The following is a 13,701-nucleotide window of genomic DNA, read 5'->3' on the forward strand; positions in this document are numbered from 1 at the left end:
GAGAAGAAATAGATGCGAAGGCTCTATCTAACTTTGTCTCTTTAATGAAGTTTTGAGAGAACTTGTAAAGGAGAAAACCTCAAAAGGCATTTGGGAAAAGTTGGAATCACTCTATATGGAAAAGAGTGTTACTAATCGACTTTTGTTAAAGAGTCGTTTGTATGATCTCAGATTGCAAGAAGGGAAGGCCATGAAACCTTACCTTGATGAATTTTACTCAATAATTATGGATTTGCAAAATATTGATGTAAAAATAGATGATGAGGATTTTGCTATTCTTTTGTTATGTTCAATATGTCCTTCATATAAGCATTTTAGGTAAACCTTGTTATATGGTAGAGACACGTTGAGTAGATAGGATGTTAGAAAGGCCTTGACTCAAAAGGACCTTATTGATTCTCAATTTTCTCAAAAGGTGTCCAAGGAGTCCAATAATGCTTTGTTTGATAATAGTTAAGTAGGAACAGAAGGGGCATGACTTGCAACTTTTGTAAGAACAAAGGCCACCTTAAGAAAGATTGTTGGAAATTGAAATCCAAGTAATCCGGTGAAAGCATGTCTATGAAAACCTGTTCCGCTGAAGCTAGCTATGCTGAAAATGAGGATTATGATGTCGGTGCTCTTGTTGCTACTAGTTCCGCCGAAGCAAGCTATGTTGAAAATGACTTTTAACTCTAATTTCTTCTCAAATTATCAAAAGGTTGATGGAAGAATACTATGGGCAATGAGGCTAGTAGTCCGATAGTTGGTGTTGTAGATGGTAAATTTATCATGTTTGATGGTATTGTGAGAACATTGACTGGAGTCCTTCATGTTCCATGTATGAATAGACACTTAATTTCTCTTAGTATTTTGGATAAATAAGGTTTTAGATGCATTGGTGAAGGTGGAGTTTTTAAGGTTAGCAAGGGTCCTAAATTGTTCTTGAAACGATTCAGTGGTTGTGGCTTGTATAAGCTTGTGGGTTCAACCTTAATTAGTTCGACTTGTGTGTCCACTACAACAACCAAGCATGATGATGATGATGATACTTATTTGAGTAACGAAGCTTCAAGTATAATTCCAATATACCCCAATAAGTCCATGAGATGTATGGACTTGATTGGTAATTAACTTTTTCATCCACTTTTGTAAGCCTTTGACGACATTTTAGTGCATGTTCTTAGTTTGTTCACTTGTGTTCAGTTTTTGTTTTTGTTTCTTTATTTTGAGTATGATGTTGTGTAAGTTGCTATATTATGGTGGAGTGTATTAGAGAATGTCTTTGACTTGGGTGAACTTAAGTCTAGGTGGAGATTGTTGATGTAATTGGTGATTTGAGTGCGTCAAATAAATTCTATGCATTAGTGTGGTTGCATAGAAGTGGAATCCTATGGAATTAAGTGTGAGTCTTAATGAGTATGTTGAATGTGGTGTTTAATAGGATGTTCAATGCATGAAGTTATGAAGGTGTTGAAGAGACTTAAACACATGAGAATAAAGTTGATAATTAAGCATGATAAATGTTCTTAATGAGAAAGTTCATGAGTCAAGGAATCTATTCATGAACCAAGTGCTCGACCAAGGCATGATGAGAATGTTACTTGGCTCGAACGAGCATTGTGTGTGTAGCAAGTCAGGACCTGGCAGCTGTCATTCGCTGATTCATAAACGAGCATATCTATGCCTCGAACGAGCAGACCGTGCAAGGGCTATTCTTTTGCATGTTGGAGTTACAAGTGTTGATTAATGTTAATTATTCTGAGCCTTAATTATGTATACTCGTTAAATGTATAATTCTCTGTATATAGAAGTCTCATATGCCATTGTAACCTTATCCACAAAATACCCTGAGCCTAAAAACATAGCCTATATCTCTTCCAACTAGTCTCTTGAAAGACCGTCTCTTCGAGAGACGTATCTCAAACCCAACCCATTAAAGATTAATGTCTACTACTGTATTCTTAATGCCTACTTACATTATCCTTAATACTTACTTACTATATCCTTAATGCCTACTTTCAACATCTCAAATGTCTACTTACATCATTCTTAATACTTACTTATAATATTTAAAAAAATATATAATGGCCGGCGCAATTAAATATGGTCTCTTAAAGAGACCGTTTCTCACTAGAATTTGTGTATCTCTTCTCTATTGCAATTCTCCAATTTGAGAGTTCTTTGACCTCTTTTGTGATAATATAAAGGAGATGCTACACACCTCCGAGGAAGTAGCCAATATAGGATGAACCTCGTAAATGATTGTGTAATTTTTATGACATCATTATTATCTCTTACAAACATTATTTTCAATGAAAGTAAAATTTGTTCATTTCAAGATCTTATACCCTCGATCTTAGTGATATTGGAGTTTTAAACAAGTTTAAACTATATATAGCATCGTTTTCAATATTAAATACGTAGTTTTATGGTTAGAAGTGCTGCAATAGTGCACCAGATGACTCAGATTTCAGAATGAGAAAGCACTCAAAATATCCAATTGTGAAAAGGAAAATGATTATAGGATAGATAGATCAAATTTGTTTAACATGGATTGCAAAGAAGATGCAAAATTCATCTTACTAACCTAAAGCTGCACAAAAGAGACAAAAAAAAAATCACTAAATCAGCTGTATTATGGCAACCTAGAAGGCAACTGACCAGACTCGGAATCATTAGGCACAAACACAGGAAGCTGAATTCTCCGCTGTGATCGACCCTGCCCCTGTCCCTGCCCTTGCCCCTGCCCCTGTCCCTGCTGAAAATAACCTCCTCTTCCTCTCTCGCCTGCAACTCCTCCTCCAGCTCCCGATGCCCCAGCATTTCTTGCCCCTCGTGTCAAATTCTCATTCAATAGAGGCCCGCCAAAGAAAATGGATTGACCAGTATATGACAGCTCTGTCCTTTGGGTAACTGATGAGGAGGCAGCACCAGCACCTGCAGCTCTAGTAGCAGACGAGACAAATCTTCCGGCTTCTGGGTCCCAGTAAACAGTATTTTTTAAGCTTTCTCTAATCTTTAGCTCATTTTTGTTTGCAGGCTGTCGTGCCAAGCTACCTGAAGAAGCTGCATTCTCACTATACTCAACTGCTCTGGATGATAAAGGGGACTGGTTTGCTGATGATTGGTACATCGGGTTGAAGTGATCTATGTTTGAGGGCAATGGAGGAGTGGCAAGGTGTGATGCACGAGGACTACTCAAGTTGCTTACACTGCGGGTACCAGTCTCAATATCCTCCCTGCTAGCCCTGCTTGGTGGATAAGAACTCTTGGCAGAAGAGAGCTTTGGGATTCCTATTCTTGAGTTTCGGTTCAGAAACCCTGAAGATTTCAAGCTGACAGGACTGCTTACCCCACTTATATTGCTGCTGGATAACTGATCACTATCATAGGGGTGGGGTCGAGAATTGACAGGGCGTAGTACAGAAGATGATGCTCGAGCTTTGGCAGCTGCTTTGATTGCCTCTTTAGAATCTAATTTCGCAAGCTTCCAGGCACTAATACGCACAGGACGCTGGGGAATCTTTTTGCCCCTATCACTGGGATGTATGGCATCAGGATCGACTGTAGATGGCACAGTTCCAGGCTCCAGATGTTCAATTTCATCCTGCATAAGAAAAACCAGAAAGGGAGCAGAAAAACATCACCATATATATATGATTGGATATCAGTTGTTCAAAAACAGGAGCTTCTTTTTAGTCAAAATATGTAACAGAACTAGACAACGGACAATTAAACTTGATCCCAAAATGCAGAACCTCCTAGAATAAGTCTTCCATGTGAACACAGGCACATGTCCAACAATTGTAACCATGTATGAAAAGTGATCTGTATCAAACATTAATCTATTACCAGTTGTGGATGCTAGAATGTGAAAGATGCAACCAAATTAGTAGGCAGTAATATGGTATTAATGTAAAATGTCATTATATGTACTTCAACATTAACGATGGAAGCCCCAACCAGTATTCATATGGTAATGCAGCTATATCCCCAAATATATATTATTATGTTGACCCAAATTGTGTATGGCTATTCTCAAGATTTCATCCAAAAAAGTAATAATGAATGAAAAAGATACATTAGTTACCAGAGATAAGGGTAAATTTGCCGAGAATTTTTTGAGCATAAACGCAAGCAATGAAATTCACAGAGCTGTTTAGCTACCTGTTGGTCCATGAAAATTCTAGGAGGCGTACACCAAGAGCCTTTGATTTGCAAACCCATCCCAACAGAGCTTCGTCCACTTATGGCTGTTACTGCTGAGCTTGTGGGAGAAGACGGTAGACTTAACTGATCTCCTCCACCAATTGATGGTCCTGGTGGTTCACTTTGAGTTCGCATAGCAATAACATACTCGTAAGTAGTAATACCCTACAGTGATAGTTCAAATAAAATTAACACTTTGATAGTTCAAATAAATTAACACTTTGAAGGACAAAAAAGAAGATCAAAAGATTTTGCAGAACCACAAGTCACCGATTCACAAAAATTTTAGATTGAAATTCAAAGAAACAAGAGGTGCAAGAACTAGAGTCAAGATGGACCTTTCTGATGAGAATTATGTGGAAGAAGAAAAGCTCTCCAAGAGGAACAATTGCTAGAAAGGAGACAGCTGTGCCAAAGGCCTGAGGAAAGAAAATTATCGCATCAAGCTTCAATAGAAGACAGCCATAAAAAAGCAGAGCAGCAGAACCACAAGTTACCGATTCACAAAAATTTAAGATAAAAGGTCACCAGAACAATTAGAACAAAGTTCTGCATCACATGTTCTACCAGGAGATAATACCCGAGAACTGAAATTTACTGCTCCCCTTGACTGCTGAAGCACTTCTCCTCTTGCATTTCATACTTACGTTAATGGTGTTCAAAAATACACTCTACACTTCCCTATTCAAGTAAATGCCCCCTTTTTATCTCCACCTTTACAGTTTGTACTACTTTTTCTCATTTCACCCCGCACCTTATCTTGCTATTTTTCTTTCCCTATTACTATTTTTTTTTATCTCTATGATAAAGGCAACATCGAATGTAAAGCAAGGAGCATTAGGAAGTAATTTGAGAGCAAGACTTTTGGGAGATGGAGGGTGTATTGTGTACATAGTCAGAAAGAATATGACAAAAACACAACTACCAGCATCCAGCACATTTCCAAGCATAACCAGGATGATATCATTTGGAAGCGTCTCCCTCCCCCAAAGTTTCACCATAGCACCATTAATGCTAGAAGGTCGCCTAACTCGTCTCAACAGTTTTAGTTTGTCTATGAAGCAATCTTTTGCCATTTGTTCAATTTGGATATCTGATAGATTGAGCATTCCATTCATCTGACATTCAAAACCACATATAACAACTATGCCAAAGCCTAAATCCCATAAAACATGATCGGCTCAACACATAATGCAGCGAAAGAAAATCAAGCATGCAGCCTAAAAAGAATTTTACAGTAACAAAAGCAATATGTAATACCACCACTGTGGCAAAAACAGGGCGCGAGAAGCCATCTCCAAGCCTCTCAGTTATTTGATGTTCAGTAGCAACTTTGAACACGAAGCAGCGGACAAGGACCCAAATGCCAACACCACATTCAGCAACAAGCTGTAAGAAAGAAAAAAGCAGCATTTAGGCCATAGTTGACAAGTTGTGGAGGGTTAGAAATGAAAGTTAATCAGATCTTGAGTTGAAAAGTCAGTAGAACTAAAACATTTTATCAGTATCATTCAAGACTTACCCAGAGAAGGCTCATTGCCATAAGGCTCACAAATGAAAAATAATTTTTCCTGCCAACGCAATTATTCAACCACTGCACGGAAGAATGGACATAATTCATATACACATAGATGTAAGTGTAACCGATGGTAGCAAACATATGGAATTTGTTTACTTCACCCAAAAAAGCAAGTCAAAGGAGTCAACTATGACTTCTAAATACACTGTTCGCCATCAACGCGAGCTATAAGCTATAAATCAAGCATGTATTTATCAATTAGGAAAAATAAGAACATTAGCTTTCAACTCACACGACAATGATGATCAAACCCATCAACACACTTGTCACAACTCCTGCAGTGCTTGCTGAACTTACGGACCTACAAGGCAACAACTAGTGAAGTTTATCCACAATACTTGGTCATTTGAAATTTAGATAGCAATGAGATAGCTCTTAGGTATACGTTTCCATGCAGCAATTAGATGGGTCAACCCACCGACATGCACAAAAAGGTACGACACAAAAGTGGAGACAGTAAACATGAATATGCATGCCCTCTCATACAGAAGTGGCAAGCAATTTCTCTAGATGAATAATTTTTTACCTCAGCATTACAAAGTGTGCAAAATAAAGCCTCTTCTTCTCCTGATGATTGCTGAACAACTTCCTCATCTTCACGACAATCTTCTCGTACAAGGCAAAAGCAAAATGTCCCACAAAGCTTTGAACAAAAAGTCAAACGTTGTGCATTAGACCTTTCACCAACCTCCAGCGCTGATTTGTACGGATCTTCTATCGAAGATGCATTACCTGCGCCAAAAATCGTTGTGAACAAATGCAAAAGGATATCATTAAGCTTAAGCATTTCACAATTCAATAAGTTCGTTCTACGTATTCTATAAACTCCGTACTCATTAGCAATCAAGTATACCCCCAGAGTCCTCCAAAGAGTCTCAAACAACATGCACAAGTTTAAAAGGCATCCCATTACATGGATCATTGCCACATAAGTTTAGATCCTAGAAATATTTCGAGATTTAAACATTAATAAGTGAGCTTTGAACTGACCAGGCAAACTGGCTTCACATTGTGATCTAGCTGTTTTGTCTTGTTCAATAAGGATACTAGGATCAGCTGGATCAATCGCTGTGCACCTAGCGTAAAGTATCAATACACCCAAGGCCTGCATGTAAAAAAATTGCAATCATGTAAGGGGATGAAGCTGCATATCTCATTCTATTCGAAAAATTAGGCTGCAGATTTCTTCATTTCATATATTATGTGGACTTCTAATGTGTTATAAACAAGCATTGAATATTCATTAATTGAATGGAACACCATAGGAGATGACTATTTAACATCCAGTTGTATTCTACAACCGCTTCTTTTTCTTCATTTTATCGTATTGCAAAATAAATTTTTTAAAAAAGAACAAATTATGATAAAAAATATGTACATATGATCGTAGTGGTATAATTAACTCCGCTTGTGTGTGCTTTGCGTGCTTTACCCCTAGTCCTAAGCATGATCAAAGGAGGAGGGCAAGCGGTAGATTAGTGACAACCAATTCAGTAAAACCTAGTCATATCCCTTGATCAAATATCAAAAATCAATTCTCGTGGATTTGTCCCTTATTCAGCGATGCATTGCACTTCTTTGTTTAGTCAAAAGTATGCAAAGGTCGTTAAGTTGTAATCCATAAACAACGCTCTACATTTCTCGAGTCTAGTGTCACATGAGCAAGGGTTCGAATATACTAGGTTGTCGTGCAGAAACAATGCGCCACATGGCCTAAGCGTGTTGTCAGATAAGCAAGGGCACATAGGGTTCAAGCATAGGAGGTAAAGAAAAATCAAAGGTATTAGGCTAAGAATGAATTCTAGAATGTTGTTTCTATGCTGGTGCAAAAATACGGTTTCAGTCGTGGATGTCCAGACAAGTTTTTATTTTGATTTACTTTTATGATAGTTAAATAGCTCTGTTTAAAATTTTGACTTCTGTGATAATTAGTCAATTTATAGCTTATAATTGTATAATAAAGAGTAATTGTAAACAATTTCATACATATTGTCAATAATTTATTATTATAACAATTACTTATCGAATTAAATAAATAGATTTTATCTCCTCAAATCTTGTTATTTTCATTACTTCGAATTTCTCCCTAAATTCAACTTTTGTGCTGTTGGTGATGGACAAGTGTTATATTCATAGACTTAGGATAAAAAGTTAAATAAGTTCAGTGTCACATGATATGTGGTTCACTTTGATTCGTTGTACATATTCAGAGTCGCGATTCTCTAGTTGCTAAAATTGTTTTCTCTTAATTGGTTTATCACTTGTGATTTATAACCTATTGTTACCAACTAGTTAGAAGCCCTACAAAAAAGAAATAAGAAATGTCTCCGAAAAAAGGAAAGTACGCGATATTTAAATTAGAGTTGTTACTTGTCAGACTCGACTCACCCGACTCAAAGAATAGGTGAGCTTGGACAAATGTTTTTAAATATGTAATATTCGGTAAATGCACCCGCCTTTTTTTATAAATATATAATGTTTCTAATTTCTTTAATTTATATGATAAGATACAATACTCCAAAAGCCCAAATAAGTCCATAATCATATTACTTTGATAAACTAGCAGCATGAACATTTAGATTTTTAGCTTACAGCCTTATGCATCCCTCTTGCATCATCAATTGCCTTGTCCTTTGATAATATTTTTGTATTAGAAGTATTTTGGACAGTGCATTTAATTATTTTCATTGATATTTCTTGTGTAGAATGTTTGTTTGGATTTTTAAGATAGTATTTTGAATTTTTTATATTGGTCATGCCCATTTATCCGTGAGTCCCACCTACTAAGAAAAAGGTCGGATAGAGACAAAAAAAATTAGGTCCACAATGCCGGATGGACATTTGAAAATTCGAGCTCGTGGACAAATTTTTATAAGAATGTCTGGTTCACTAAGAACTTAAACCTGCCCATTAACACCTCTAATTTAAATAAAGGACAAAAAATGAAGTGTCATGATGAAGTTAAGAAAAATATTAATTTGGTGAACAATGACGAAAAATAGAGAATTACTTTGGTGGACAATGACAAAAAAATGACAAACAAGAGGCAAACAAAATTAATGATATAGGTGTAGTAAAGTGTATTAAGGATAAGAATAAGAACATCTTCGTTAAGGACGAAAACATCAAGGACAGATGTGCGATATTTCTAAGAGAATTACTTTGATAGACAACAACGAAAATATATGAGTTCATCGTTGGTTTTCATTGTCTTGGAAAAAGTATACGATAAGGTATCGAGAGAACTACTTTGGTGAACAATGACAAAGAAGGATATTCCCAAGAAATACTTTAATCTAAGGCAAGATATGTATCGAGATGTGGAAACAATTGTTACGAAATATGGAAAGGCATATTTCAAGATCACGATTGGCCTTTTTCAAGGCTGGTCCAGAAATCCCTTTCTTTTTGTGATGGTTCTAGGTGAGATAACTCAGATATAAGGAGACGTGCCTTGGTGCGTGTTATTTGCTGAGGAAATTGTTTTAGGTGATAAGACCAAGGAGACGATAAATGCCAAGTTAGAACGATGGAGACAAAAATTGGTATCACGAGGATTCAAATTAAGTCAGAGTAAGATGAAGACATGACGTACATGAGGTGTAATTTTAGCACCAATGAGATAACGAGAAGCACTATAAAAGATCGAGAGACATAACAAATATTACTCGGAGGGTATGAGGGGAAAGGAATATGAAAGATTTGGACTTACTAATTGAGATAATAGAAAATCAAAATGAATGGAGGAGAATCCATGTGGACGACCATTAGAAATGATATATTGGTTCATGTACCTGACTCCAGTCTTTTGAAATTAAGGTTGTGGCATTGTTGTTGTGGAGGTGATGGTATGTAAAAAAATATTGAAAAGAGCAAATGATTATTAAAAACAAAGAGAACTTATAGATGAGAAATATTCAAAGAAAAAAAGAACTCTGGGTACTATCAAAATTGAAAAGATTAATAATTTTAAGAATGATCTAGGCTTTGAGTTTGGGTTGGATCTTAGTTTTAAAATAACTAGTTCCAACTTCCAAGGTAGTGTTTTCAATTGAGGATTGGATTAGGGGCCAACTACTTTAAGGATATACCATTGATGGTGAGTTCAGTCCACAAATGAGATAAAAGGTCTCCAACATACTTTATAAGGGATTTATTTTTCTATTTACATCTTTTATAGACAATATTAGTAATTTTATGACAAAATCAGCATTTTGCAATTACCAATTGTTAAAAAGATATTATTATCAACAAAAAAGTTTATGGAAGGATCATATCTTACCAAAAAAGTATAACCACCAATAGCCACATATTCGAAGACCACTTCCTTGGAAACAAAGGGTGCAAAGAAGGCATAATATGCAATTGTTAGCAGGAAGAACACAGTGATAGCCACAATCTGATCACAACAAAGAACAAGTAAGGTTAGGATCTTCAAATTTATATATGAAGTTTGCTCTAATAAAATTGCATTTGCAAAATATGCCCAAGACAAGGGAAAAAAGAATTGCAAACGTCAACTAGATGACCTAGAATAACATCAACCAGAAAAGACAGTTAAATTAAGTTTCAAACAAGCACTACATAAACTTTCATTCATTATAAAGGCATACATCTAGACTCTTGAGAGACCATCTCTATGAGAGACGTCTTTTAAGCCCAACCCATTAAAACTTAATGCCTACTTTTTTTATTTTTAATGCCTACTTACCATATCCTTAATACATACTTACAATATCTTAAATGCCTAATTATATCATTTTTAATGCCTACTTACAATATTTCAAAAAATATATATTGGACCCGCCCAATTAGAGATGGTCTTTCAAAGAGACCGCCTCTCACAAGAATTTGTGAAAGGCATAAATGCAACTATGCTCGCAAATTTAAATGGTAATCAATCATTAAACAACAAATAGTTAGGCACTATAACAGCACTTCATGTCCAGATTTTAAATTACACAAGAAAACACGGTTCTAGTTTTCTCCTAAATGTATTCCACTAAATGGTTCACAATAACCAACAAACTAGCAATAAACGAGTGATCAATTACATGGTCACAGCAACAATTTGGTTAATTTAAAAAGAGTTGCGCAACCTCCTCAATAACAATGCTTGAGTTCTCTGCTAACAAAGCATTGAGATCCACCCCCCTCCCCCCAACACACACACACACAAAGACACAAAAAAAAAAAAAAGCTACTAAGAAAATTTTTCTTAATCTTAGCCATTTGTAAATGTAATATAAAATCATAAAAGGCTATAAAAACTCCTCATTTATACAAGACTACCCCAGATCCCAACTGCAAGTCCGCCTTCTTTATTCTTAGAAGTGAAACTTGTCAAGTATTGATAGAGATGTCAACCATCAGTTATAACAATCTTGCAACGACAAAGAACAAAATCACATATCACCATGTTAGAATAGACCGAGGCATCAATGTACCCATTAGGCCATTGGACAATTTTAGCATAGCAAACCATATTGCTAGTTGATAGCTAATGTAAGATTTCAATTAAGTGAAGACTAAAGACTTCAAGTAGAAATGTACTAGGAACTAAGGAAGCATAACATATGTGACAGCAAGAATTTTCAACGGAATACTGTACAAAGTTCAAGCAAAATACTTCCTCTCTCCCAAAAAATTGGCATCATTTTCTTTTTTTGTCTGTCTTATACTCATTAAATTTGCCCAATTTTATATTTTGGTTATGAGTAGACCCACACACTTTCTTTAATTGTCGTCCACACATTTAAAATATCGTTCATCCCATACACACATTTCTCACACCTTTCCATAAAATAAACCTTTTACCACTTACATTCACTTATCTTGATTTTTACCTCATTTGTACTTGAGGCTATTTCTTTGGGATGGAGGGAGTAATTGACCATCAAGTTAGAATAAGTCACAACCGAAAAGGAGGTTCCAACAGTTTGGTAATTTCTACAACCAACCCACTTGATTCACACTAACCACTACTCACTTTTTTGACACTAATGTGTCACCTAAAATTTCAATCTTTCTTCAATTTAGTCTCACTACTTGATTTCACTAAAATAACAATACACCTTTTTACTAAAGAATTCTTTTTAGTTTAACTTTTACAATGAACTGTAATTAGAACACATCCTTAATTCCATCTCTATAATGGAAAATTGGAGAAACATCACAACTTCATTCAGAAATAAAAAACATTTAGAAGGCTCAAATAAGCAATCATTCAACTACTAAAGAGACAAAATAGAAGGGGGGAAACTCGTGAAGTGTAAACAGATAAGTACAAAGAACTTAACTAACCAAATAACAAACCAAAATACAGATCTCCATCACAGTCTATCAAAGACAAAACAAACAAAAACTGAATTAATGACAGTTTTAAGGAAAGCAAAAGGAAAACTACCTCTCAATCTTCAAACACTTGCACAATATAAATACATAACCAAACACCATTTTTGATATTATTTTGGAAATTAAACAAAAATCAAAATATTATAATAAAATTGCAGAAAAATGTACCTGCAAAGAATGAGCAGGAAGTTCCCAACCACAACGTCTAGCCATGTTCAAAACTAGAATCAAAAACTTACTAAAAATGAATCTTGCTCACTTTGAAAAATACCCAGATACAAAAAATCTCACACATTTGCTGTTAATTTGAAACTTTTGACTACTACCCATTTGTTAGAACATGTTTAAACCTTTTTGAAAAACATTAAAATCCAATAATAATTGAATCTTGCTCTCTTTTAAAACCACCCAGATAAAAAAATCTCACATTTGCTCTCTTTAAAAAACTTTTGAATAATACCCATTTGGTAGAATCACATTTGAGAAGTCTCCATTAAGTCATTAACAAAACTAGATCTTAAGCTTTAGGGTTTTGAAGCTTGGATTTCATAACATGAAGAAAAATGTGGGAAAAATGAGAGAAGTTTTGGGTTTCTTGGGTTTTTCTTAAGAGTGTGTTGACTAGAAATGTGTTCTTCCCCTCAGAAAAAGAAAAAGAAAAAGAAAAAGATAAGAAAAAATACTTCTTCCTTCATAGAAGTACTTCATAATTTCACAAATTAATTAATAAGTTTATAATATTATAATAATTAGCCAAAGAATCCTACAATCCTACAAGCCTACTCCAACAAACAAAAATTAAAAAGAAAGATAGTTTAGTTGGGGGGTGTTGGGACTAGAGACGACCATGGAAAACGGCACACAAATACACAATGACACAAATGTTTAAACTAGTGTTGCTTGTTTAGCAAATTAAGGTAACTTTATAACAAATTTTTTCTTACCTTTTGGGTATATGAGAAAAAGGAAATACTTCTATGAAATAAATGTAGAGCATTAAATTTTCCTTTCAAATTTAGAAAATTATATTTTTTAAAAAAATTAATTATTAAAAATCATCATATCATATCATACAATTTAATAAATATTTGGCAAATAATATTATACATCGTATATTCTGAAATACTCATATTGGATTGTGACGTGTTATGTAGAAAAATGTCATATGTAATGAAACAAAGAAAGTATCATATTATATCATACTTCTTTTGTCCTAAATATTCGGTCTCATTCGCCAAAACCCACTTTATTAAGTATAGTAGCATTTTTTTTTGTTTTTACTCTAGCTAATTTGTGATTTATTAAGTATAATGAATGATTTAGATTAGAAAAGCAAAAGAAAAAGTAAACTAGGTGATTGAAAATGTGTTATAATGATAGATAGAAGGTGGGGTCTACATCTTAAAAAAAAATATCTTCAAAATGAAAAATGTAGTTAAAATTATGAGACGAAAAGAATATAATTTTTTAAAAAAATTGAAGAAATTTGCATCATATCATATCATCATATTATATTATATTATCATACTATATTATATCAATATACAATAAAATAAAAGTGGTGAAAAATAATAAAA

The 13,701-nt window shown here is 34.7% G+C and overlaps 1 protein-coding gene across 1 annotated transcript; it reads right to left on the reverse strand.

Moving 5' to 3' along the window:
• Positions 1-2,473: 2,473 nt before the first annotated feature.
• On the reverse strand, positions 2,474-13,008 carry LOC130798127 (protein S-acyltransferase 21). Its single transcript, XM_057661006.1, has 10 exons — positions 12,293-13,008; positions 10,053-10,169; positions 6,761-6,875; positions 6,297-6,502; positions 6,003-6,071; positions 5,714-5,785; positions 5,452-5,580; positions 4,530-4,610; positions 4,150-4,356; positions 2,474-3,589 (listed from the first exon to the last, which is right to left on the reverse strand). The coding sequence occupies exons 1-10, from the start codon at positions 12,335-12,337 to the stop codon at positions 2,618-2,620; spliced, it is 2,013 nt and encodes a 670-aa protein (XP_057516989.1). The 5' UTR covers positions 12,338-13,008; the 3' UTR covers positions 2,474-2,617.
• Positions 13,009-13,701: the final 693 nt, after the last annotated feature.

Source organism: Amaranthus tricolor, chromosome 13 (genome assembly GCF_026212465.1).
Source record: "Amaranthus tricolor cultivar Red isolate AtriRed21 chromosome 13, ASM2621246v1, whole genome shotgun sequence".
NCBI lineage: Eukaryota > Viridiplantae > Streptophyta > Magnoliopsida > Caryophyllales > Amaranthaceae > Amaranthus > Amaranthus tricolor.